At 43.9% G+C, this 25,871-nt stretch overlaps 1 protein-coding gene across 6 annotated transcripts in view; it reads right to left on the bottom strand.

Annotated features, from left to right (window-relative positions):
* The window catches only part of COL19A1 (collagen type XIX alpha 1 chain), a 1,086,226-nt gene that overhangs the window by 659,784 nt on the left and 400,571 nt on the right, over positions 1 to 25,871 (bottom strand). For all 6 annotated transcript variants that reach the window (XM_068281448.1, XM_068281450.1, XM_068281452.1 and 3 more), the window contains exon 13: positions 19,733 to 19,786. In XM_068281448.1, coding sequence (XP_068137549.1) covers positions 19,733 to 19,786 — 54 coding nt within the window. The remainder of the gene's footprint in view (positions 1 to 19,732; positions 19,787 to 25,871) is intronic.

Here is a 25,871-nt window from a genome sequence, read left to right as displayed (position 1 = left end):
GGAATAAAGAGCTTTATACCACTTTGGTGGTGCCGACCCATTTTGCATTCTTGACTACAGAGGACCCCGAGAGGCACTGGGGTTGGGGTCTGGGCACACCGCTTGGGTGCATTGGTGCTCCTACCACTTGACACTTTGGACTCTAAGCAGAGTATTCATCCTCCAGCAGACATAGCTCAGTGAGTGACAGCCAGGCAAGAACCCCGGGTTATCTAAGATAGGGATTAAGGGTGATGGCCAGGGGGATATATCTTGGAAGTGTCTAAATTTGTTAAGGGTTGCAAAAGTAGTTTGTATCGAGATATATTTGCATTGTAGTTTATTTGATGACCAGGTGTAAGAAGATAAATCCTTCCCCATCAGGTCCTCCTCTAGAGAGACCCAACGCTTATGTTTGGAATTTCTATGCCCGTCCACCACTCGAGTTAGTGCTGCTGTGGCATGATATTTTCTAAAATCTGGTGTCGCGAGACCCCCCTGTATTTTAGGGAGGGTCAATGTAGTAAATTTGATCCTAGGAGGTCTCGCATTCCAGATGAATCTAGTAAAGGTTGTCTTGAGATCTCTAAAGTGTTTCAGAGGAAGAATGATGGGAAGTGCTTGATAGAGGTATAATATTTTAGGGAGGATGTTCATTTTAAGAATGTTAACACGTCCTCCTAGCCAGGAAAATTGTGGTCTGTTCCATCTTTGTAAGTCTAATTTAATTTTATGAATAAGTGACGTAAAGTTTAACTTCTATAGAAGAGACAGAGAGGATGGGATATGGACACCTAGATAGTGAATAGCTTGAGGAGTCCATTTAAAGGTGTAATTTTGCCATAATAGAAGATAATGCTGTTGAGGTAAGCCAATGTTCATGGCCTGGCATTTTTTTGCATTCATTTTAAAATTTGATAGTTGTGTAAATCTGTTAAACTCCTTTAATACGTTTGGGAGAGATATATGGGGCGTGGAAAGAAAAAATAAAAGATCATCAGCATAGGCCGCCACCTTATGCTCCGATTGTGCTGGGGTCAACCCCTTAATATCTGAATTTTTACCGAATCATGTATAGAAAGGGTTCAAGAGTGAGGGCAAAAATAATGGTGACAAGGGGCAGCCCTGATGAGTACCATTAGAGATATCAAAGGGCTCAGAGACAACCCCATGTACTTGTACCCTTGCAGTAGGCTCGGAGTATAAAGACAGTATCCAGGTTAACATGTGTGGACCAAGCCCTAGATGTTTTAGTGTACATTACATAAATTCACAATCAACCCTATCAAACGCTTTCTCTGCGTCTGTTGATAGGAAGAGAGTTGGAGTATTGGATCTGGTAGCCCAGTCAAGCAGATCTATGGAGCGAATGGCGTTGTCTCGAGCTTACCTAGTGGGGATGAAGCCAGCTTGATCCAGATGTAACACATCACCCATCAAAGGAGCTAAACGGTTGGCTATAACTTTGGCAAAAAGTTTTAGGTCAACATTTAGTAAGGAAATAGGGCGATAATTAGAGCACAAGGTGGCGTCCTTCCCCGATTTTGGAATGACTGCGATATGGGCAGAGAGCATGTCACGTGGCAGTTGTGTTGGGGCTGGTTCTGTGGAGGTAAGAGAGTTTAGGGCTTTAAAAAGGTATGGACAAAGATTATCACTAAAAGCCTTGTAGTACTCCAAAGGGAACCCATCCGGGCCCGGAGCCTTGCCTGTCTGCGACTCCTTCAAAGCCTGTCTGAGTTCTATTTCCGATATTGGGACTTCTAGATCTTCAATGATTGTTTCTGCAAGAGGAGTAAGGCCTGAATCCTTTAGGTACTTAGTTATGAGTGAAGTCTTAGTGGGTTCTATATCTTTCTTATCTTTTAGGTATGGATTATATAGCGTGGAATAGTAGTCTCAAAAGACTCGTGTTATAGATTCAGCCCTGAGTTTCATGATACCTCGTTTATCCTGTATCTTAGAGATATGTGTGGAAGCATATTGTTCCTTCAGAGACTTTGCCAACATCCTGCTGCATTTATTGCTATATTCATAGAAATGTTGTTTGCATTTCAATGCTATAAATGTTTCTCTCTGAAATAGCAATTGTCTTCATTTTTCTCTAGTGCCTAGCAGGGTAGTTAGATCTGCCTGTGAAAGAGAGGATTTGTGCTTAGATTCCATCCAGTTGGCGGATTGTTTGCAAGCATTCCTCAATAGCTCCATTTCTCAATTTATTCAGGATACTAGAAATTTGTATGACCCCTCCTCCCAGAACACACTTGTGGGCTTCCCATAGGGAGAATGGGTTAATGTCACCAATGTCATTTAACCCAAAGTAATCAAAAATTTGCTGCTTGGATGGTTTGTTTATGTTCAGGAGACTGTAAAAGAGAGACATTAAATTTCCATGGTTTTGGAGTACAATTTTTTGGTCGTAGACCAATCTCAAGGGTGACCGGAGAGTGGTCTGAGAGAGCCATTGGATTAATGTCAGTTTTTAGGGATTCAGATAATAGGGTTTGAGACAGAAAAAGGTAATCAATGCGTGTGTAGTTACCGTATAAGTTTGAGAAATAAGTGTAGTCCCTGGAGGAAGGATTCTGAATTCTCCAAATATCCAATAGTTGTCTAGAAGCTAAAGAGGATTTGGCAGCTTTAATAGCTTTACTGGAGAGGGAGCTCTTTCCCAAGGAGTTGCCAAGAGAGGGGTCCAGTACCATGTTCAGATCACCTCTGAGGATAATGCTACCCTCAGCAAATCCATCTAGGGTTTTAAGGGCCCTCTCCAGGAAAGAGGGTTGTCCTCCATTGGAGGCATAAAATGTACCCAATGTGAGTTTACGAGACTGATATTCACCTTTTATAAAAAGAAAGTGGCCAGCTGAGACCTTGCATTCTTGAAGGAGATTAAGTTGGAAACTTTTAGAGAGAAGGATACCTACTCCTTTAGATTTAGATTCAGAGGAGCAGCTGAAAAATGTCATGTTAAAATGATTATCAGTGAGTTTTGGGTGGTTATCTGCTCTAAAGTGTGTCTCCTGCAAGAATGCAATATGCACTTTCTGTTTGTGTAGTTCACGTAGGAGAGCTCCATGTTTCTCAGGGGTGTTAAGTCCCCGGATGTTCACTGATTGAATTTTAAGGAACCCAAAAATAAAAGATAAGCATAAAGATGGGTCGTAAAGGGATGGCCGAAGTTATCAGGAAAGAGGGATAAGAGAGTAAGAAAAATAGGATAGAGAAAAGAAAGAAAATGTTTTTAAGAGAGGAGTAAGGTCGAGATCGATTCCTCAACCCAATTGCATATACAGACAGGCATATGTAAAATAAAATAAGTATTAAAGTTTTTCCATTGGCCACGGGGGCCACGATAGTTGGGAGACAGAATGGCATGGCACCCGAGGTGGAGCCTCCTAGCGTTATGTGGATAAACATAGTGGCTGGAGATATTGGATATTGACCTCAATTAACTAAGATCATGCTGGAAATAATAAGGCAAGAGAAAACTTACCTCCACACAGTGAGAGAGTTATCTTATCTCTTCAATCCTTAATTTACCTCCTCTGTAGTTAATTTACCTCCTCTGTAGTTATTTTCACACACAGTTAATAAACAGCCTGTCTTTAACTGTGGAGTTATTTTAAGGATTGAAGAGTTAACTTAAAGACAGAAGAGTTAACTTTAGGTTTGCCTGAAGTAAAAGGTTTCCTGAATACGACATGCCTCATCACTATGGTGACCACTCTAGAAACGTTATTAAAGACAGGAGATAAGCTTAGTGAATTGAGGCCAATATCTTTTCAGGGATAATCCCCTCATAGAGACAAAATATCTCATACAGCTCCAAACTCAGGCGTCAGGCATACAAAAGCAATGTTAGTTTAGGTAATGACATGACATTTGAACGGTCCAGTAACCGGAGGCATATTACTGTATTTTTCGCCGTATAAGACGCTCCAGAATATAAGATGCACCTAGGTTTAGAGGCCAAAAACCAAGGATAAAAAAAAAACTTAACCTGGTGTGTCCATATTTCAGGAGCATCTTGTACATGACCTACCCCAAATGGTGTCCTCCTGTGTCCCAATGTGTCCTCCTATGTCCCCATGTCTCCCCCATATGTCCTCCTGTCATCTCCAAGTGTCCTCCTGTCATCCCCAAGTGTCCTCCTGTCACCCCCAAGTGTCCTGCTGTCTGCCCCCAAGTGTCCTGCTGTCTGCCCCCAGTGTCCTGCTGTCTGCCCCCAGTGTCCTGCTGTCTGCCCCCAGTGTCCTGCTGTCTGCCCCCAAGTGTCCTGCTGTCTGCCCCCAGTGTCCTGCTGTCTGCCCCCAAGTTTCCTGCTGTCTGCCCCAAGTGTCTGCACCCCAAGTGTCCTGCTGTCTGCCCCAAGTGTCCTGCTGTCTGCCCCCATGTTTCCTGCTGTCTGCCCCAAGTGTCCTGCTGTCGGCCCCCAGTGTCCTGCTGTCTGTCCCAAGTGTCCTGCTGTCTGCCCCCAAGTGTCCTGCTGTCTGCCCCAGTGTCCTGCTGTCTGCCCCAGTGTCCTGCTGCTGTCTGCCCCAGTGTCCTGCTGTCTGCCCCCAAGTGTCCTGCTGTCTGCCCCCAGTGTGCTGCTTCCACCCCCATGTGTCTGCTGTCACCCCATCTGTGTCCAGTTGTGTGCACCCAGTGTCCTGCTGTCACCCCATCTGTGTTCCGTTGTCTGCCCCCAGTGTCCTGCTGTCACCCCCATCTGTATCCCGCTCTGGCCATCTAATCCTCCCGCCACCGCTTGCCTCTACCCCCTCCTGTGTTGTCAGGTCCACCCCCCATGTGAGCAGCGGAGAGCCAGAAGCAACTTACCTCATCCATCTTGCCCGCGGCGATTGAAGACATCCGGCTTCTGTGGGCAGCTTCCTCTAGTGCCGGCTTCTACTGACGTGTCATTGATGATGCGTCATTACAAGCCGGCACTAGAGAAAGCCGCCCACAGAAGCCGGATGTCTTCAATCGCTGCAGGCAAGATGGAGGAGGTAAGTTGCTGCCGCTGCTCACACGGTGGGGGGACCCGGCGACACAGGCGGGGTAGAGGCAAGAGGTGGTGGCAGGGGGATTAAATGGTCACAGTGGGACACACAGGCAGGGAATCCCCAATGATGGCGGGTCGCGGTTCGTATCGGCGGGCGTTCGTAAGTCGGGGATTCCCTGCCTTTGCCGTATAAGACGCAGGGACTTTTTCACAATATTTTTGGGGGAGAAAAGGTGTGTCTTATACGCCGAAAAATACGGTAATATAAACAACAACATAAGCTATAGAGCTTTTGGCAAATAAACTAAGATATCAGCCTCTACACATCATATGACGAATGAAGGATAAGAAATTCACATAGATCTAATAATATTGTAATGCTCGTATATATGGCTAAAAAATAGGTAGGAGGGTAGGATTTCTAAAGTCCATCATATGGAATGGGTAAATAAGACTTATAGTGACGTTGATAGCAAAAGTTCCCATTATAATATAGACTAAAAGAAAATAGTTTCATCCATCTCTTCGGGAGTCAGTATACAGTATCATAAGAAGAGCGTATAGAGGATATCCTCCAGAAAAAGAACAAAAAATAAAAAGTTTTGAAGTGTATAAGAGGCCAAAAAGAGCCTCATATGAACCAGTGTTCCAGTTAACATATTGTCATGTGTAAAAGTTCTTGAAAGCAAAAGTTATTGTGTGAGGTATAAGAGAAGAACATACTCACGAGATCTTCCTGGGATTCTCGCCGAGGGCGTTGGGGTCCCTTAAGAAAAATTAGATCAGGGTCCCAGTCCAGCAAGGAGACCGAGTTAATGCCCAAGGTTGTGCAAAATTCGGAGAGGTCAGATGGGGAGCGTAGAATGGCCGACTTTGAACCCATCTTAGTGTGTAGATGAAAGGGGAAACCCCAGTGATAAACGGCGCCCGTCTTGTGGAGTACCTGCAATAGTGGTTTTAAAGCTCGGCGTTTTGCGAGGGTGGTTGGAGCTAAATCCTGATACAAGGTGACTGAGGCTCCATCAAAGTCTACCGCGCCATTCCTCTTTGTGGCCGCCATGATGGCTTCTTTGATGTCGAAGTGATGGACACGGCAGATCACATCTCGTGGAGGAGCGTTATTCCTTGGGATTGCTCGTAGCGCTCTGTGTACCCTGTCCAGCCGAATCGAAGGTGAAGGTGTACGTCTAAGAATTATTTCAAATATGGCTCTAACAGTGTCTGCCAAGTCTTCAGTACGCGTGGCTTCAGGTAGGCTGTGAAGCCTAGTGTTGCGTCTGTTACGATTCTGTTGGTCCTCCAGCTGCACTCTAAGCATGGTGGTGAGCGAGGCTTGTTTAGACGAGGCTTCTTTGAGGAGACTTAACTCTTGCTGGAGTTTTTCAATGTCCGTCTCTGTATGCGTCACACGGGTGGATAGGCCTGTAATGTCCTTTCAGAGCGCGGATATCTCGGAGCGCGTGGTTGAGAGAATAATGTCTGTTTGTTGGGAGATATCTTGTCTCGTAGGTAAGTCCTTGAGGAAGGCCCATATATCTTCAAGAGATTTATTCAAGTTGTCCTGTGAGTGAGCTTTGTCGGCTGCTCCTGGCTGAGAGGCCTGGTCCACCATCTTGTCTGCTTGTCTCGTCACCTGGCCGGAGAAGAATTTCGAGACTGATGGTGTATTAGGAGGCGAAACTTGGCTAGTCTTACTCATCTTCCTTGGTGCCTTCGAAGCAGCAGTCTCCGTAGAGGTTTGTGGGCTGGTCTGCTTCTCCATAACCACCTAATTTGTGTGCTTTGCTCGGAGCTCATAAAGGCTGCGTACTCACAGACCATGGCCAGCTCCGCCCCCCTCCAGATTTCACTTTTAACTATGTTTTTAATAGTAAGGTGAGACATTGTTAAACATATTCAAACATAAAATGTGTTAATTTCTCATCTCTTATAAAAAACATGGATTTATTATTACATCTTTAATAAACAATGATTTATTATTAAACCTTATTTTTAATACCTTTTTAAAGTCTTACTGCTGTTCCTTCTGTTTCTTGTTTATACCCTGTGATTTTTGTATAGTACCAATTCAGGGAAAGGATTCAAAAATGTATTTCACATAAATTGTTCATAATTAACCTAAATGCCCTTTATCTTATTCTTACAATGTTTTGTGATTTTTGGTTCCAAATAGCTATTATAGGAATTAAAGTAACGAAACAAAACATGATAACACGTGGAAAAGTTTAGCAGGTATATCATTTTTTGCAAACAGAGTTACCAAGCAGCTTGTGGTGACCCAAACCATTAGGAATGTATAGGGGGCTAAAAGAGACCGAAAAGCCCTCCTACTAAAAAGCAATGCTTGGTGTGATTTGCCTTCTTAAAACAGAAGGTACGTGCAATAATTCAGCTTTAAGTGAACATTTGTGGTTACCCACAATGCACCACTACTGAATATGCAAATTATCTCTTTGTGTCCCTGTAAGCCAGGCTAGCATCCAGATCCGCTGGTGTATAACACACCTATAGCTTTAAATTTTACACAGCAAGTTTCCTTCTGTTTTAAGAAGGCAAATCACACCAAGCATTGCTTTTTAGCATGAGGTATATTTGGTCTCTTTTAGCCCCCTATACCAGCCTTTCTCAACCTTTCTACCCTGGAGGAACCCTGCAAATAATTTTTGGGTCTCAAGGAACCCTGCAAACAATTTTTTGATCTCGAGGAACCCCTGCATTTATTTTGCAGGAGGTATGGTCTTTAAAAGTATGTGTGGCTGTTTATTTCACTACCCCCTATTACATTGCCACTCACTATACTGTCTCCTGAGCCCCCAATTTAGTGCTTCTTGTTACAGTACCACCTATTATAATGTGCTTTACTATACTTACCCCACGATGGGGGAAAATGCTAAGGAACCCCAGCAGAGTACTCAAGGAACCCTGGGGTTCTAGGGAACCCTGGTTGAGAAAGCCTGCCCTATATATTCCTAGTGGTTTGGGTCACCCTGAGCTGCTTGGTTACTCTGTTGTACTGGTCCAAGCCCTATCCCATACAGCCATATCAATCCCTGCTATGTACTGATGAGGAACAAAAGTCTGAAACATGTCTACATGTGGGGTTGATGTAGCTTTGTAAAATTTAAAGCTATAGGCTTGCTATACACCAGCAGATCTGGACGCTAGCCTGGCTACAGGGGCTTAACCACTTAAGGACTGCAGTCATAAAACCCCTTAAAGAGAACCTGTACTGAGTAAGATTATTTAAAATAAACACATGAGGTAACTTCAAATGAACATTACATAGTTACCACGCCATCAGTTCCTCTCAGAAGCTCACCATTTTCTTCTGACAATGATCCCTTCCAGTTCTGACAACATTTTGTCAGAACTGAAATATATCAGTTGCTGTCAGTTATATATCAATTGCTGTCAGTTACAGCTGAGAGGAAAACTGATGTGTCCATGTTTCCCTATGGCTCAAGTGGGCGATGTTACAGTTTAACAGTGTGCTGACCAGGAAGCTGTTATGGGGTAATAGCCATTTTCAAAATGGAGGACGGAGATTTCCATTGATCACAGTGGACAACCAGGATGCAGGAGAGGAAAAATAGATTGAAGAGTAGACTACACGGGAGGCAAGTATGACTTGTGTATGTTTATTTTGACTTTTAATGTTCAGTTCAGGTTTTCTTTAAGGACCAGAGCCTTTTTTTCCATTCAGACCACTGCAGCTTTAATGGTTTATTGCTACAACCTACCATCTAAATGAATTTTACCTCCTTTTCTTGTCACTAATACAGCTTTCTTTTGGTGCTATTTGATTGCTGCTGCGATTTTTACTTTTTATTATATTCATCAAAAAAGACATGAATTTTATCAAAAAAAATGATTTTTTTTACTTTCTGTGCTGACATTTTTCAAATAAAGTAAAATTTCTGTATACATGCAGCACGGAAAATGTGGACAAACATGTTTTTGATTAAAAAAACCCATTCAGCCTATATTTATTGGTTTGGGTAAAAGTTATAGCGTTTACAAACTATGGTGCTAAAAGTGAATTTTCCCATTTTGAAGCATCTCTGACTTTTCTGACCACCTGTCATGTTTCATGAGGTGCTAAAATTCCAGGATGTTATAAATACCCCCCAAATGACCCCATTTTGGAAAGAAGACATCCCAAAGTATTCACTGAGAGGCATGGTGAGTTCATAGAAGATTTTATTTTTTGTCACAAGTTAGCGGAAAATGACACGTTGTGACCAAAAAAAAGGGAAAAAAAGTTTCCATTTCTTCTAACTTGCGACAAAAAAAAATGAAATCTGCCACGGACTCACTATGCTCCTCTCTGAATACCTTGAAGTGTCTACTTTCCAAAATGGGGTCATTTGTGGGGTGTGTTTACTGTCCTGGCATTTTGGGGGGTGCTAAATTGTAAGCACCCCTGTAAAGCCTAAAGGTGCTCATTGGACTTAGGGCCCCTTAGCGCAGTTAGGCTGCAAAAAAGTGCCACACATGTGGTATTGCCGTACTCAGGAGAAGTAGTATAATGTGTTTTGGGGTGTATTTTTACACATACCCATGTTGGGTGGGAGAAATATCTCTGTAAATGACAATTTTTTGATTTTTTTTTTTACACACAATTGTCCATTTACAGAGATCTTTCTCCCACTCAGCATGGGTATGTGTAAAAATACACCCCAAAACACATTATACTACTTCTCCTGAGTACGGCGATACCACATGTGTGGCACTTTTTTGCACCCTAACTGCGCTAAGGGGCCCAAAGTCCAATGAGTACCTTTAGGATTTCACAGGTCATTTTGCGACATTTGGTTTCAAGACTACTCCTCACGGTTTAGGGCCCCTAAAATGCCAGGGCAGTATAAGAACCCCACAAATGACCCAATTTTAGAAATAAGACACCCCAAGGTATTCTGTTAGGAGTATGGTGAGTTCATAGAAGAATTTTTTTTTGTCACAAGTTAGCGGAAATTGACACTTTGGGAAAAAACAAACAATACAAATCAATTTCCGCTAACTTGTGACAAAAAATAAAATCTTCTATGAACTCATCATACACCTAACAGAATACCTTGGGGTGTCTTCTTTCTAAAATGGGGTCATTTGTGGGGTTCCTATACTGCCCTGGCATTATAAGGGCCCGAAACCGTGAGGAGTAGTCTTGAACCCAAATCCAAATCCTAAAGGTACTCATTGGACTTTGGGCCCCTTAGCGCAGTTAGGCTGCAAAGAAGTGCCACACATGTAGTACTGCCGTGATCAGAAGAAGTAGTATAATGTGTTTTGTGGTGTATTTTTACATATACCCATGCTGGGTGGGAGAAATATCTCTGTAAATGACAAATTTTAGATTTTTTCTACACACAATTGTCCATTTACAGATAGCTTTCTCCCACCCAGCATGGGTATGTGTAAAAATACACCCCAAAACACATTATACTACTTCTCCTGAGTACGGCGATATGACATGTGAAACATTTTTGCAGCCTAGGTGCGCTAAGGGGCCCAACGTCCTATTCACAGGTCATTTTGAGGCATTTGTTTTCTAGACTACTCCTCACGGTTTAGGGCCCCTAAAATGCCAGGGCAGTATAGGAACGCCACAAGTGACCCCATTTTAGAAAGACGACACCCCAAGGTATTCCGTTAGATGTATGGTGAGTTCATAGAAGATCTTATTTTTTGTCACAAGTTAGTAAAAAATGACACTTTGTGAAAAAACAATAAAAATCAATTTCCGCTAACTTTTGACAAAAAATAAAATCTTCTATGAATGCTTCATACACCTAACAAAATACCTTGGGGTGTCTTTTTTCTAAAAAGGGGTCACTTGTGGAGTTCCTATACTGCCCTGGCATTTTACGGGCCCAAAACCGTGAGTAGTCTGGAAACCAAATGTCTCAAAATGACTGTTCAGTGGTATAAGCATCTGCAAATTTTGATGGCAGGTGGTCTATGAGGGGGCGAATTTTGTGGAACCGGTCATAAGCAGGGTGGCCTCTTACATGACAGGTTGTATTGGGCCTGATCTGATGGATAGGAGTGCTAGGGGGTGACAGAAGGTGATTGATGGGTGTCTCAGGGGGTGATTAGAGGGGAAAATAGATGCAATCAATGCACTGGGGAGGTGATCGGAAGGGGGTCTGAGGGGGATCTGAGGGTTTGGCCGAGTGATCAGGAGCCCACATGGGGCAAATTAGAGCCTGATTTGATGGGTAGGTGTGCTAGGGGGTGACAGGTGGTGACAGGAGGTGATTGATGGGTGTCTCCACGTGTGAGTGGCAATGCACTGGCGAGGTGATCAGGGCTGGGGTCTGAGGGCGTTCGCGGGTGATTGGGTGCCCTAGGGGCAGATAGGGGTCTAATCTGATGGGTAGCAGTGACAGGTGGTGACAGGGGGTGATTGATGGGTAATTAGTGGGTGTTTAGAGGAGAGAACAGATGTAAACAATGCACTTTGGAGGTGATCTGACGGCGGGTCTGCAGGCAATCTGATGGTGTGGGTGGGTGATCAGATTGCCCGCAAGGGGCAGGTTAGGGGCTGATTGATGGGTGTCAGTGACAGGGCGTGATTGATGGGTGATTGATAGGTGATTGACAGGTGATCAGTGAGTTATTACAGGGACGAACAGATGTAAATAATGCACTGGCGAATTGATAAGAGGGGGTCTGAGGGCAATCTGAGCGTGTGGGCGGGTGATTGGGTGCCCGCAAGGGGCAGATTAGGGTCTAATCTGATGGGTAACAGTGACAGGTGGTGATAGGGGATGATTGATGGGTAATTAGTGGGTGTTTAGAGGAGAGAACAGATGTAAACAGTGCACTTGGGAGGTGATCTGACTCTGGGTCTGCAGGCGATCTAATGGTGTGGGTGGGTGATCAGATTGCCCGCAAGGGGCAGGTTAGGGGCTGATTGATGGGTGGCAGTGACAGGGGTGATTGATGGGTGATCGACAGGTGATAGACAGGTGATCAGGGGGGATAGATGCATACAGTACACAGGGGGGGGGGTCTGGGGAGAATCTGAGGGTGGGGGGATGATCAGGAGTCCCCAGGGGGCAGTTTAGGGACTAAAAAAAATAGCGTTGACAGATAGTGACAGGGAGTGATTAATGGGTGATTAGGGGGGGTGATTGGGTGCAAACAGTGGTCTGGGGGGTGGGCAGGAGGGGGGGTCTGAGGGGTGCTGTGGGCGATCAGGGGGCTGGGGGAGGCAGATCAGTGTGTTTGGGTGCAGACTAGGGTGGCTGCAGCCTGCCCTGGTGGTCCCTGGGACACTGGGACCACCAGGGCAGGAGGCAGCCTGTATAATATGCTGTGTATACAATACAAAGCATATTATACGCTTTGTATGCGGCAGATCGGGGGTTAACATCCCGCCGGCGCATCCGTATGGCCGGCGGGATGTCGTCGCGGGTGGGGGGAGCCTAATGCCGGCGGATGCGCGCGCATCAATGCGCGCGATCCCCGGCCGGAAGAGTCCCAGGACCCAACGCCAATGTGCGTTACGTGGTCCTGGGGCTGCCACTTTGCCGCCGCCAATGTGCAGTGGGCGGTCGGCAAGTGGTTAAAGAGATAATTTGCTTAATTAGTAGTGGTGCATTGTGGGTAACCACAAATGTTCACTTAAAGCTGAATTATTGAGAGTGTACTTCTGTTTTAAGAAGGCAAATCACACCAAGCATAATTTTTTGCAAACAAAACTGTAATCACTTTTCTATAGCTAGTATTTTTTTCATTTACATTCCGCAAAAGCTGCTTTGCTTTTTCAGCACCAAATGTGCTATAGCCTAATTATTGCTATAGCTTTCCCAATATAAAATGTGCTGTACCTGCTATTCATTGCTATAGCAGCTACAACTGCTTGCTGTAACCACTCATTCTTCTCGCAAGCCCACATTTCTTTCTTGGTGCCTGGATGCTGCTAACTAACATTATACGCAAAAGCAGCACCCGAATTGTCCAAAAGCAGCATGTGCCCAAATTGTCTGCTTCTATTTGAAAAGCTATGTTTGTTCTTCAGTATCATTCTGTTATGTCCGGAGTGGTTAGTCAAGTGATCTGTGATCTCATTCCATTCAAACAGCATGAGTTAGAGAATGAAGAGAATTCAGAGATTAATTTTAGAAGAACAAAAACATTCTAATGGGCAAAGTTTCAATTATCCTTTTTCAACAGCCAGTCTAATAAAAAATTCACAAAGTTCACCTTCCATGACTTATTCTTTGGACATAAGTTAGTGATGCAAAGAAACTTTTGGTCTCCCAATCGCAGTGTGATTGAACATCCAACTGCACTATATAGTACAGTTGTATCAATCGTCTGTGGGCTTTAACTCAGATACTCAATGATAAGTTAGTGGTGGCCTGTAAATGCTTTTGGTGTAAGATAGCAATGCTATAATATGCACATTATGGAAAACCAAAAATATTCAAACACTTTTTTTTCTCTAAAAATAAAGCATCTATTTTTTTTGTGAACAACAGTAAATCACCCATATCCCCCCTATGGTGGTTGAATAACAGTATCTAGAAATAATTCTCTCTGAAATGTGACATCATGTATTTAATTTCCTTTTTTCCGCATTGTGAAAGCAAAGTCTTTGTTAATTTGCCATGAACACTTGAAATCCACCTCATTATTCGAGGGGCTGTATAAAATGTTACATTTCTCTTGTTGGTGTTATTAGTTGCAGCAGCAGTACAACAGCTGCAACCAGCTGAGATGATTTCCTTACACTGTATGTGCTGTCTTCTATTATACCACACATAACATTCCATCAATGTTAGCAGTTACACTTCATTGTGGCATTCATAAAACTGCGATAATGTTACAGTAGGGGTAACAGAACACAGCTCAGAGCTTATGCTTTTGCACAAGAATTGGCTCTAAGGACGTAACAGACCACAAACATCATCATTAGTGCTGATAAACATCATCCCAATATTATTATGAAATAAGCACAAAAACAGAACCAAGCAAATCTTACGGTGACAAGTGATGACAACCAGTGACATACTGAAAGGAAATCTGCTCAATCAGAAAGTCAACTGAATTTAAATTTGAAATAACATGTATAAACTCCAACATAGCTAAATTAAAGCCCAATTTCACATTTCACTTTCCTCTCCCTTTAATAATCTAAAGATATTTCCAACACTTCCTGAAATGCTCTACATCGTAATCTACGGGGTCCTCAACTTGAGGGATTACGTGACCAGTCCACAGTTCTACCCCTTACAATCTTTTTCCTCATATAGAGGCCATCCCATCCCATCCTTGGATCACACCTCTCCTGCACAACTGGATCAGAAACAATGGGATTGAGGCTTAATAGCAGGCCAGTTCTGAAACCACCCAAAACACCTTTCACTGCACCATTTCACACTGCAACCCAATATGCTACAGACCGCACTCAGCACATCATAACCAAATTCCTGTTATTTCACTGATTGAAAGGGGTTGGTTAGTGGAGATAACAGCTATTCACCCCTCCACAAAAAGGGATAACATATTTAGAAGTAGATAAGAAATAGATAACATGTTAAAAAAATTGCTTGTTAATGCTAAGTACTGGGTCATTTTCAATAGAGTCCTGCACTTTAACTACTTGAGCCTATCTGGATGAATATTCTCATCCAGATAGGCGACGCTACAGGCAAACTGGATGAGTATTTTTGTATTTTTGTCCAGCCAGTGTTTAAGCTGTGGTGCATGTGCGCATGTGCACATGACTGTCGCTATGAGCATTGGTATTCCTGTATTGGCGGTTGTGGAAAGGTAGTAAGGCTTCCTCCGAACCAATTGCAGTGCCTGCAATGAATAGACATGACCCTGATCAGGGGCCATGTCCATTCATAAGAATAAACATGAATCAAAAAAAAAAGGTACACTTCTTAGTAAACCAGGGAGTGTTTCTAGCACCATCTAGTGGCAAAAAGTTAAAATGTACCCCACATATTTTCTTATTAGAAAAATGTATATAATTTAATCACTTCCAAAGCTTCCTCCCCAGCCCAGTTACCAAGCAAACAAATTGAAAAAAAAGTAAGTTGCCTAAGGGACTTTTTTTTAATATGTTTGTCAAGAGGATATTTTACAGTTATTTTAGTACATAAGGGCTTACAATTGATGGGACACAAAAAACAATATAGTAGCATTGCTTATTTTAAAACTATAAAGGATGGAATTGGAGAGATACTGTATTTTTTTCTTTTTTGTGTGTCTGTGTATCTGCCTATAAAATGCATAGAAAATAAAGTACTTATTGAAAACAAGTATCACCCATAAAAAGCCCAATTTGTGGCAAAACACAAGATCTAGATCATTTACATGCAATGAGTAGTGATAACATTATTGGCGAATGAATGGGAGGAGCGCTGATGGGAAAATTGCTTCCATCCTAAAGGTGAAAACACCTGCTGGCTGAAGTGGTTAAATACCACTCCACATTTTTTTTTTATATGCTAGCACCTATAAATTAATTAGCCTAGTCGTCTGTCAAAAAGATTTAAGTCACTCAGGTAGACTACCGTACTCTTCTTTACCCTCCAACAGTTAAGTAAATGAGGCTGAATTATATGGTAATTATTTATTTATAAAATACAATTTTGACAGAACAAAAAGATGAGTGTATTTCAAATTATCAGTTTGAAAATGTACCACCATGAGCAACAAAGAGCTAAAATAGTGTCCTATTAAGCATTTTAAATAGAACTTTTCTAAAATAACACGCTAGAAAACATTAGTGAACATGCCACAGGGAAGAAAACAACTATGTTAGCTACTGTTCATTTTGCAGGCAGTAGAGGACTCGCTGAGCCTTATTTACTAAGACAAAGAACAGCAAATTGTAATTCTCTATGTAAACACAATAATCAACCCTGATGCAGTTGCAATAGGAGTTAAACCCGTGAATCTTATAAACACTTAAAATCTAAAATATTGAGTAATCCCCCTAAAGAAGCCTAGTCCCTGGCACCCCCATGCTTTAGAGTGTGCCAAAAAGGAGGTAGGGTAATTGAATATGAGTTAAGATGTAATCTGGTCACTCTCTTAGAAAGGGGGAAAAAGATAGCCATCAAGAACCATGTAAAAAAAATATAAAATAATAGTCATGTCTTTTACAATCAAATGGTTGAAAAGACACACACACGTCGACAAAAGTAATAGGCACATTCTGTATCTGCTTTTGAAACATGGTTTAATAAAATACAGCTCTACAGTACATGTTTATTTTCAAAGCTGCATTATCTTTTCCTAATTTTGTATTGTTCCTTTCTTTTTCTGCAGTGTTCATTCTTGAGTGAAGACCTTTCACCTCACCACCCGTATTCATCACTTCCTTGGCAAAAACTGACAGAATCTCAGAGCTGGTATATTTGAATTTCCCCTGAAGTTTGAATTTGTGTAAAGCAATTAACCAATAGGAATATTTGGTGATATATTCAACTATGGCACACATAATTCCTATTGATCCACTGCTCGCAGCTTTTCAAAATTCTATTGTAGAAAATGCCACCATCAAAATGTTACGTGTTTACCCATCATCTTCAATTACCTGGGGATCTAATGGACAGAACCCAGATACAGTCTGCTGCAAATAAACTCAGAACTGGCAGGCCCACAACCATACAAAACCTACTGACCAGACACTGCAGCAAGAAATTCCCTGGTGACCTCACATTTAGTTTATTAATTATTATTTATTATTCAATATTTTTATACAATTATTATTTATCACCTTTTGTTTATTAATTTGGCTTTTAGGGGAGACATGTACAGGTGAAAAATTAGAATATCCTGCAAAAGTCCATGTATTTATTTCAGTAATTCAACTTAAAAGGTAAAAGTAATACATTAAATGGACTCATTACATGTGAGATATTCCAAGCCTTTATTTGTTATAATGTTGATAATTATGCCTTACAGCTTATGAGAACCCCAAAATCACAATCTCAGACCATTGCAATATTGGGAAAATGTTCAATATTCTAGGCTAAAAGTGAAATACTCTAATCAACTAATTAATTCAAAACACCTGCAAGGGTATTTCATAAATTAGTTTCACCTTTTAAGTTAAATTACTGAAATACTTTTGCAATATATTTTTTTTTTGAGTTTCACCAGTACATCAGAACAGGCTAGCCAATGACTGCTTCTTAAAGGTAAATTTAAGTCACAGTGAAAAAGCAGTTTTATTTACCTGGGGATACTACCAGCCCCCTGTGGTCGCCCTGTGCCCGTACCGGTACTCTAGGATTCTCTGGTCCCCGCCGTGGCTTAGTTTTGATTTCGCCGACTGAGCCTGTCGCTGGCCACTACGCCTGCACTGCATCCTTGTTTGCACTCCCATCGCCTGGAGCATCCTGCGCAGACACAATACGAGAAAATCTCTACTGTGCCTGCGTAGAATGCTGCCGGTGATGGGAGCACGAAAGAGGACGCGCACGACCAGGGCCACTCAGGTGCATTGGCCGGTGACAGGCTCAGTTGCCGAAATCAAAACTGAGCCATGGTGGGGGATCGGAGGATCCTAGAATACCGCCGTGGGCGTAGGGCAACTGCAGGGGGCTGGTAGAAGCCCCAGGTAAGTAAAATTGACTTTTTTTATTGTGACTTAAGTTTCCCTTTAACTAGTTGCTGACCAATGGGTGTGGCCACGGCGGCAGCCCCAGGATCACCTATCGCTGATCGGGTTAAAGTCCTGGGTGGGGACTTGCAGGAGATTGCGTGTGCTAATGCGTGCGCATCTCTGCTTGGATGATGGAGCTCCTAATCTATCTATTTACTACGTACAGTGCTGCTATCTAAGGCAGCGCTGTACTGGGGACAGCTGTGTGACACGGCTGTCCCCCTGGCAGGTTCAGGGGTGGTCCGCTGTCATAGGCTGAAGCCTATGACAGCCAATCACAGTGATTGGCTGGCAGAGGGGAGGTAGAGGGGATGACAACATTTTTTTTAAAAATACAAGATTTTATTTAAAAAATAAACATAAATATTTGTGTAACGATTGGTGTCAGCAACACAGATTACTCTGATTATTGGTGATCTGCAGTATCACCAATAATACAGATGATATACCTGATTATGTAGTGATCTGCAGAATCACCAATAATACTAGTATAGCTTGACACAGGACACCTAGTGTGGTAGAGTGTTTGGTGCAACAGTAAAGAAAGGTTATCTCCCGAGGAGTGGGAGATACAGACACTACTGCAGCCAAGGATTCCCTGAAGAGCAGGGAATTGGACTGCACTGCAGCCAGTGGACACCTGAGGGGCAGGTGGCCACTGACTGTGTTGAAGCTGACCTCCTTAAGAGGAGGAGATACAGACTGTACTGCAGCCAAGGATTCCCTGATGGTTTAGGAATCAGACTGTACTGCAGCCAGGGATTCCCTGATGGACTGGGAATCAGACTGTACTGCAGCCAGTGGACCTATGGGGTAGAGACCACTGAATGAACTGCAAGATGGTCCACTTGAGGAGCAGGTGGCCCTTGCAGCCAATGGACAACTAGAGAGTTAGGTGTCACAAGTAGTACAGTAAGGCTGATCACCCAAGGAGTGAGTGACAGCCAGAAGGGTCAGACAGGCCAGGTCGGCAACACATGGGCAGACAAGGTACAGAGACAGAAAACTGATTCAGTATCCGGTACAGGCTAAGTCAGCAACAGGTAGACAGATAGGCAAAGGTACCGAATCAGTAAGCAGGAGAATGGTCAGGAAAGACAGAGATCATAACGGGTAACAGTATCTTAAAATCCTAGTCTTAGGTGTGAGGTCCTTGGTCTCAACACCTGGGAACTAGTCTAGTAGATGACAGTAGCAATACAGCAATATCCTAGTCTTAGGTGTGAGGTCCTTGGTCTCAACACCTGAGAACTAGTCTAGTAGATGACAGTAGCAATACAGCAATATCCTAGTCTTAGATGTGAGGTCCTTGTTCTCAACACCTGGGAACTAGTCTATTACATAAACAATCCAACAATACAACAGAGGCTATCAACGGAATCAGGCTAAGTGTGAATTCCCAGCTCCGGCTGATTCTAACACACTGTAAGATCTAACTGAGGTCTGAGTGCTCACACGTAAGTATTCGCAACGGCAGACAACTTGCAACTAACAGGCAAGTCCTATATATGCCTACAGCGCTCCGCAGCGCCGTCCCAGCCACTCAGCCAATCCGGAGCCTAGCTGGGATCACCTGATCGGCATGATCAGCTGATTCCCCTTCTTCTAGCATAAAGGTCCTGTCGCCTGGCGCGCGCGCGTAGCTCTCCATCTGTGTGCACTACAAGGACCAGGCGAACCAGTGACATGCTGCTGCGCGGCGGCGGCAGAGGCCGCCGGCTGGTGCGCGGAGATAGCCGCCTTGCCGCTTGCCCGAGCGGCGGTATCTCCGCTATTCATTACAATTTGTAAAAAAAAATAAACATCCTGGGAGCGATCATAGCCCACCAACAGAAAGTTCTGTTGGTGGGAAGAAAATGGGGGGGGGGGGGGGGAATCACTTGTGTGATGAGTTGTGCGGCCCTGCAGTGAGGCCTTACAGCTGCAGTGGCCCAATTTGTGAAAAATGGCCTGGTCTTTAGGGGGGCTTAAGTCCGTACCCCTTAAGTGGTTAAAGATAAAGCAGCTGATGCACAATGCTACTTAAGAGACATGTATTTTGTCAATATACAGTACAGTATCCACAGTTAATCTCTTGTGTTTATATCTGCATCAAAATAAATTCAAAAGTCAGATAGTGTACTCACATCTTTACCGTTGAGCCCAGGGTGTCCTGTTGTACCAATATCACCTTTTTCACCCTGTAAGTATAGAAAAAAATGGATGGAAGCAAATTAGTAACAGTAAAAATCAAGTGGTAACACATGTGCTGTCTAGGCCAACACACATATCCTGTGCATCCCATTTTCCCATTTAAAACCCAATTAAATACAGCTGTAAAAAATGTTATTACGCTTGTTTAATACAATGTTATATACTCATTACTGCTGTTGATATGCAGACAGAAAATGTGAAATGAAAACCCGAACTATGTATTGAAACAATGTAGCATGACAACAATGACACTATACCCATTTTACACCACATGCTTGTTGCTGTCTAAGTACTGTCAGCACATATCCCCTATCTTCAATTTCTCATTCAAATAAGTACCAGTGAAAAAAAAAAACTTAAAGAGATTATACAGTCTAAATTCAACATTTCGTTCTCACAAAAACTTATAATGACTTTACTAGTGTTTTTTTTTGTAACTCACCCTCCAAGCCCCATGTGCACCAGGTTCTGGCATGTAGACCTGTCACCCTGAAGAGACAAGCTGAGGCACACCTATGGCAGTCTATATCTTTGATACAGAGAGCGCTCTCATTTCACTTGTCTACAAAAGGGCAAGGCTACGCCACAAAAGTTGGAGCACACGGGGTTCAGAGGGTGAGTTACACAAAAAACACCAGTAAAATCATTAAAAGCTTTTAGTTTTCTGAGAACATGATACATGTAATGTTGATGTTGAACTGTGTAGTCTCTTTAATTGCAGGCATTTGAAAAGTAGTTTTTGAATATCCAGATAGGATATCAAAGTTTAAAACCAGTTTAAAGAGGAGGTAGTGGCGGACTTACCACCAGGTAGTCAGACAAAAATTGTCTCTTCATAAAAACAATTTATTTCTTGCATAGAGGGGAACTTTTTATATGAGACATGGCCGGGGATTTTGCATTGCTGTGTTGCACAATTTTTCAGTAATTGCGTTTTGCATTTCTCAATTCTGTGAATGAGAATCGCAATGCAATTGATGGGAAAATACTACATGCAGCATGTTTGTAATGGTCGGAAATCTCAAACACGCCGCAATTACTACAGTGTTAGTAATCCCATAGGATTACTTGTGCTGCAGCACTTTGCTGATCACCAGCGATCAGCAAAGAATGAAATATGGGCTGAAAGCACCTGAGTGTGACTGAGACCTTTCACTACAAAAGCCCTATAAGGTCCTCTGTTCTCCAGTGGACAAAAATTGATAAATAATAAAAATTGATAATCATAAATTTGTTGATTAAATTAATCTCCTACTTTTCCAGATTTAATTTGTAATATATACTTTTTTTTAAAGCAAATATCTTTGTACACTTAAAGGAATACTATCGATACCCAAGTATTCTAAAATGACAGTGTGCAAATAATGTCTAAGTAGCTGTGTAAACATTTTCCTACTTTTCATGTTAAATATCAGAGGCAAAAACTGTAATTTATTGAGGGTGGGATTTAGCTATATTGGGACAAATCAATTGCAGAAGGGGTGTCTGCTGCAATGCACAGTCAGAGTTGCATATCAGACTACAGAAAGCAAATATCAAACATATCAAACTCTGAAAGCAAAAAGAGAATTAGTTACATTTCCTCTGCTCTCTTCAGACAGGTCAGTCAGAAACACAGGACACAGGAGCTGCAGCTGTTGGGAGCTCTCTTCTCTGTCACACACAGAGCAACACATAGAGTTAACTGATCAAGTGTGAGGGGAATTTCCTGTCTCCTCATGGCTCAGTCAGCCGTCAGTTTTGGCGTCAGTAAAGTTTGAAAGAATTTTGCTAACAGTAAACAAAGAAGTTGCTACTAAAATGTATACACCAGTACTTAGCAGCACTTCCCAAACAATTCCTGTGCCAATTGAAAAAAATATGTGAATGGATAGTATTCCTTTAATATGAGTATCCTAACACAGAAGTTGGAAATTAAATATTCACCTGCAAGAGAGATATAAACATATATAACCATATTTCCTAACAAAAAAATTAATAATGCAATTAGTCAAGTATCCAGTTTAAAATAAAAGCATCACCAGGTACTCTAGTGCCTAGATTCTCAACATGCGGTACGCGTACCCCCAGGGGGTACTTCTGATGGGTCCAGGGGGTACTTGGGCTTGATGTATTTAATTAAGTTTAATAAATGTTTGGTTTCAGAAAATAACAAATCCTATTTAAACAACAGCCAAACTAGTATTTCAGCTAATTAAAAACAATAGCAAATGCTTGGAAACGGTTTAGAAACAATTATCAAGTACTACTATTTAGTGTATCTGTATCAAGGGGTACTTGAGATAGTTCTTACCATATCAGGGGGTACTTGGCCAGCACAGGCTTTCAAAAGGGGTACATACCCATGAAATGTTGAGAAACACTGCTCTAGTGGACATGCCTTGATGTAATGCATAACCTGTATGTGAAACACATGTAGGTGGGCAGAGCCTGGTATGTGACTTCATTTTTAGAGCTTAGATCTCCTGCAAGGGCATAAATGAGAATGGGATTGGACATATGATGATTTGCTTGAGAATGTGGAGCAGCCAAGAGGAATAGAAAATGTCTGTGTGCTGGTCATGTGGGGCTGCACAGCTGACTACATAAAGCTATGTTCCCCAACTCTGTCCTCAAGGCCCAACAACAGTGCATGTCTTGGAGAAATCTTCAGAGCTTGTTAATCAGCTATGCAGAGACCCTGATTTCCCCACCTATGAAAGTTTGTGGTTTCCTGCAAAACATGTACTGTTACTGGGCCTTTAGAACAGGGTTTGGGAACTCAGACCTACAACACTTGATAAGTGCACTGAACTTTCTTTTACGTGTTCAAGCTCTTTCATGCATCTTAGTATGCATAGCCTAACAGCCTTTTTTTGTATTATTGGCTTGAGGATTTAGCTGGAGTCCTTATGGATCACCAACCAGCACCCATTAGTGGATGACTTTACTACCGTATATGGGAGCTTAACCACTTCCCGACCGCCTAACGCACAGAGGCGGCCGGGAAGTGGACCCCACAAGGACCAGCTCATGCCCAAAGGCGGCGGTCCTTGTAGGGGCATGGGCGGAGCGATCGCGTCATCAGTGACGCGATCCTCCGCCGGGAGTCGGAAGCCCGGCATTTTGTCTCTGCTCGCCGGCCACTTAGCAGCGCCAGCGAGCGGAGGAATCCGTGCATGGGGCCAATCAGAATGTATAAGGCACTTTGTTAGGTAAACAAAGTGCCTTATACGTGCTTCCTCCTCGCCTCGTGGTCTCATTGTTGCAGAGACCACCAGCGAGGAGGAAGCACTTTGTAAGTTACAAGCCACACTGCTTTTTTTTACCCACAGCCCCCCTGATCTCCCACCCCAGGCCTCATACCCCCCCTGATCACCCCAGCAGACCCCTGCCCAGCACCCTTGCACCCCTGCAAACCCCCCCCCCCCCCCCCCACCTGCCACTAACTAGCGAAGCTGCCCCTTAGTTTAGGTCCCTAACTGCCTCCTAGTCACCCCTGATCCCCCCCCTACCTTTAGATCACCCCCAGACCCCATCCCAGACTACCCCCCTGTATACTGTATACATCTGTATACAGCTACCTTACCCCCTGATCCCCCTCTGATCCCCCTCTGATCACCTGTCTATCACCTGTCCATCACCCCTCAGCACCCCCACCCATCAGAGCAGACCCTAACTGCCCCGCGGGGGTAACCGATCACCTGCCCAGGCCCTCGATTGCCCTCATACCCCCCTCCTGATTACATCCCCTGCTCTTTGTTTACATCTGTCCTCCCCAGCAATCACTAACTGATCTGCGATCAGTAACCCCCTGTGTCTGCCTCTCATCAGATCAGGACTCAGTCTGCCCCGTGCGGGCTCCTGATCAACCCCCCACCCCCTCAAATCGCCCTCAGGCCCCCCCCCCTCCTAATTACCGTCCAAGTGCATTGTATTTGACTGTGCTTTGATTGTATCGATTGTGCTGCGCTTGTATTTGATTGTGCTGCGATTGTATTCGATTGTGCTGCGATTGTATTTGATTGTCCCGTGATCTGCTTGGATTGTCCCATGATTGTTTGATTGCCTCTGAGACCCCACTTCCCGCCACACCCAACCCCACCCTCCCCCCATCACCTTCCGAGTGCATCAGATTTGCTTGTGCTGTGATTGTATTCGATTGTGCTGTAATTGTATTTGATTGTCCCGTGATCGGCTTCGATTGCCCCGTGATTGTTTGATTGCCTCTGACACCCCACTTCCTGCCACACCCAACCCCACCCTCCCCCCCCCCACCACCTCCAACCACCACCTTCCGAGTGCATCAGATTTGCTTGTGCTGCGATTGTATTCGATTGTGCTGTAATTGTATTTGATTGTCCCGTGATCGGCTTCGATTGTCCCGTGATTGTTTGATTGCCTCTGAGACCCCACTTCCTGCCACACCCAACCCCACCCTCCCCCCATCACCTTCCGAGTGCATCAGATTTGATTGTGCTGTGATTGGATTCGATTGTGCTGTAATTGTATTTGATTGTCCCGTGATCGGCTTCGATTGCCCCGTGATTGTTTGATTGCCTGAGACCCCACTTCCCGCCACACCCAACCCCACCCTCCCCCCCACCACACCCAACCCCACCCTCCCCCCCACCACTTCCAACCACCACCTTCCGAGTGCATCAGATTTGCTTGTGCTGTGATTGGAGTCGATTGTGCTGTAATTGTATTTGATTGTCCCGTGATTGTTTGATTGCCTCTGAGACCCCACTTCCCACCAACCCCAATACCTCTCAAATACTCCCTTTTTGCTAGGTAGGTGCTCTTTTTTTCTGGGTAGTCTCGGAGGAAAACCCCATAAATTTAGCAATCCACAATGGCAAGAAGGGGGCTTTCCGATGACGAGGTATACAGGTACATGGACCAGTCGGATGAGTTCTTTTGGGAAGAATCATCCGTCGAATCTTCCGGGTCCGAATTTGAACCTGTAGAAAGCAGTGGTTCCCTGACCGAAAGTGATGACGAGGCTTTGGTCCCGGCTAGAGCCAGGCGTACCAGACCCCAAGTCGTTAGACCGCAGGTGGCGCAGGATCCGCCTCAAGGGCAGCAGGGTGGTGCTAGCGCTGTTGATAGTTTTCTTGGTGAGGCAGGCACCAGCAGCGCAGCATCTCCTGGACTTGGTACCAGTACTTCTGTAGACCCTGGCGAAGTGGTGAGCGTCAGCATGGAAGTTGAAACTGGTACGGTGGCAAGTGCAGTAGTACCCCCGTCGCAGCCACCAAGAAGAAGACGGGCCCGTAGTACCCATAGACTCCCAGAGGTGCTGGCACAACCAGATTGGCAATCCCCTGATTCCGCCGCACCCGTAGTGCCCCCTTTCACCGCCCAGTCTGGAGTCCAGGTGGCGACAGCTCATCTAGGAACGGCCCTAGACTTTTTGCAGCTGTTCATCACCCAGGTTCTCTTGGACTTAATTGTGGTTGAGACCAACCGTAAAGCCACACAATTCATCACCGAGCACCCGGAGAGCATGTATACCCAGCCTTTCCGGTGGAAACCAGTCCAAGTTTTCGACATTAAAATCTTTTTGGCCCTTATCCTTCACTTGGGACTAATGAAACAGAATGTACTGCGGTCGTATTGGTCTACGAACCCAGTAAATCATGTTCCCTTGTACCCTGCTGCCATGTCCAGGACACGATTTTAGTCCATCCTGCGCTTCCTGCACTTCAACGACGACAAAACCTGTCATGAAGGGGGAGACCCTGCTTATGACTGGCTCCACAAAGTTCGGCCCCTCATAGACCACCTGTCATCAACATTTGCAGATGCTTATATCCCTGAATAGAACATCTGCGTAGACGAGTCCCTCTTACACTTTACCGGGCGCCTTGGCATCAAACAGTACCTCCCAAGCAAGCGCGCCCGGTATGGGGTGAAACTGTATAAGCTCTGTGAAAGGGCCACAGGCTATACATGTCGTTTTAGGGTCTATGAGGGAAAAGACTCAAAATTGGAGCCGGTCGGATGCCCTGACTACCTGGGGAGCAGTGGAAAGGTTGTGTGGGACTTGGTGTCACCCTTGTTCCGGAAGGGGTACCATCTTTTTGTGGA

The sequence above is a fragment of the Hyperolius riggenbachi genome, chromosome 4 (assembly GCF_040937935.1).
Source record: "Hyperolius riggenbachi isolate aHypRig1 chromosome 4, aHypRig1.pri, whole genome shotgun sequence".
In the NCBI taxonomy this organism is placed as follows: Eukaryota; Metazoa; Chordata; class Amphibia; order Anura; family Hyperoliidae; genus Hyperolius; species Hyperolius riggenbachi.
This window is presented reverse-complemented; position numbering and strand designations above follow the sequence as displayed.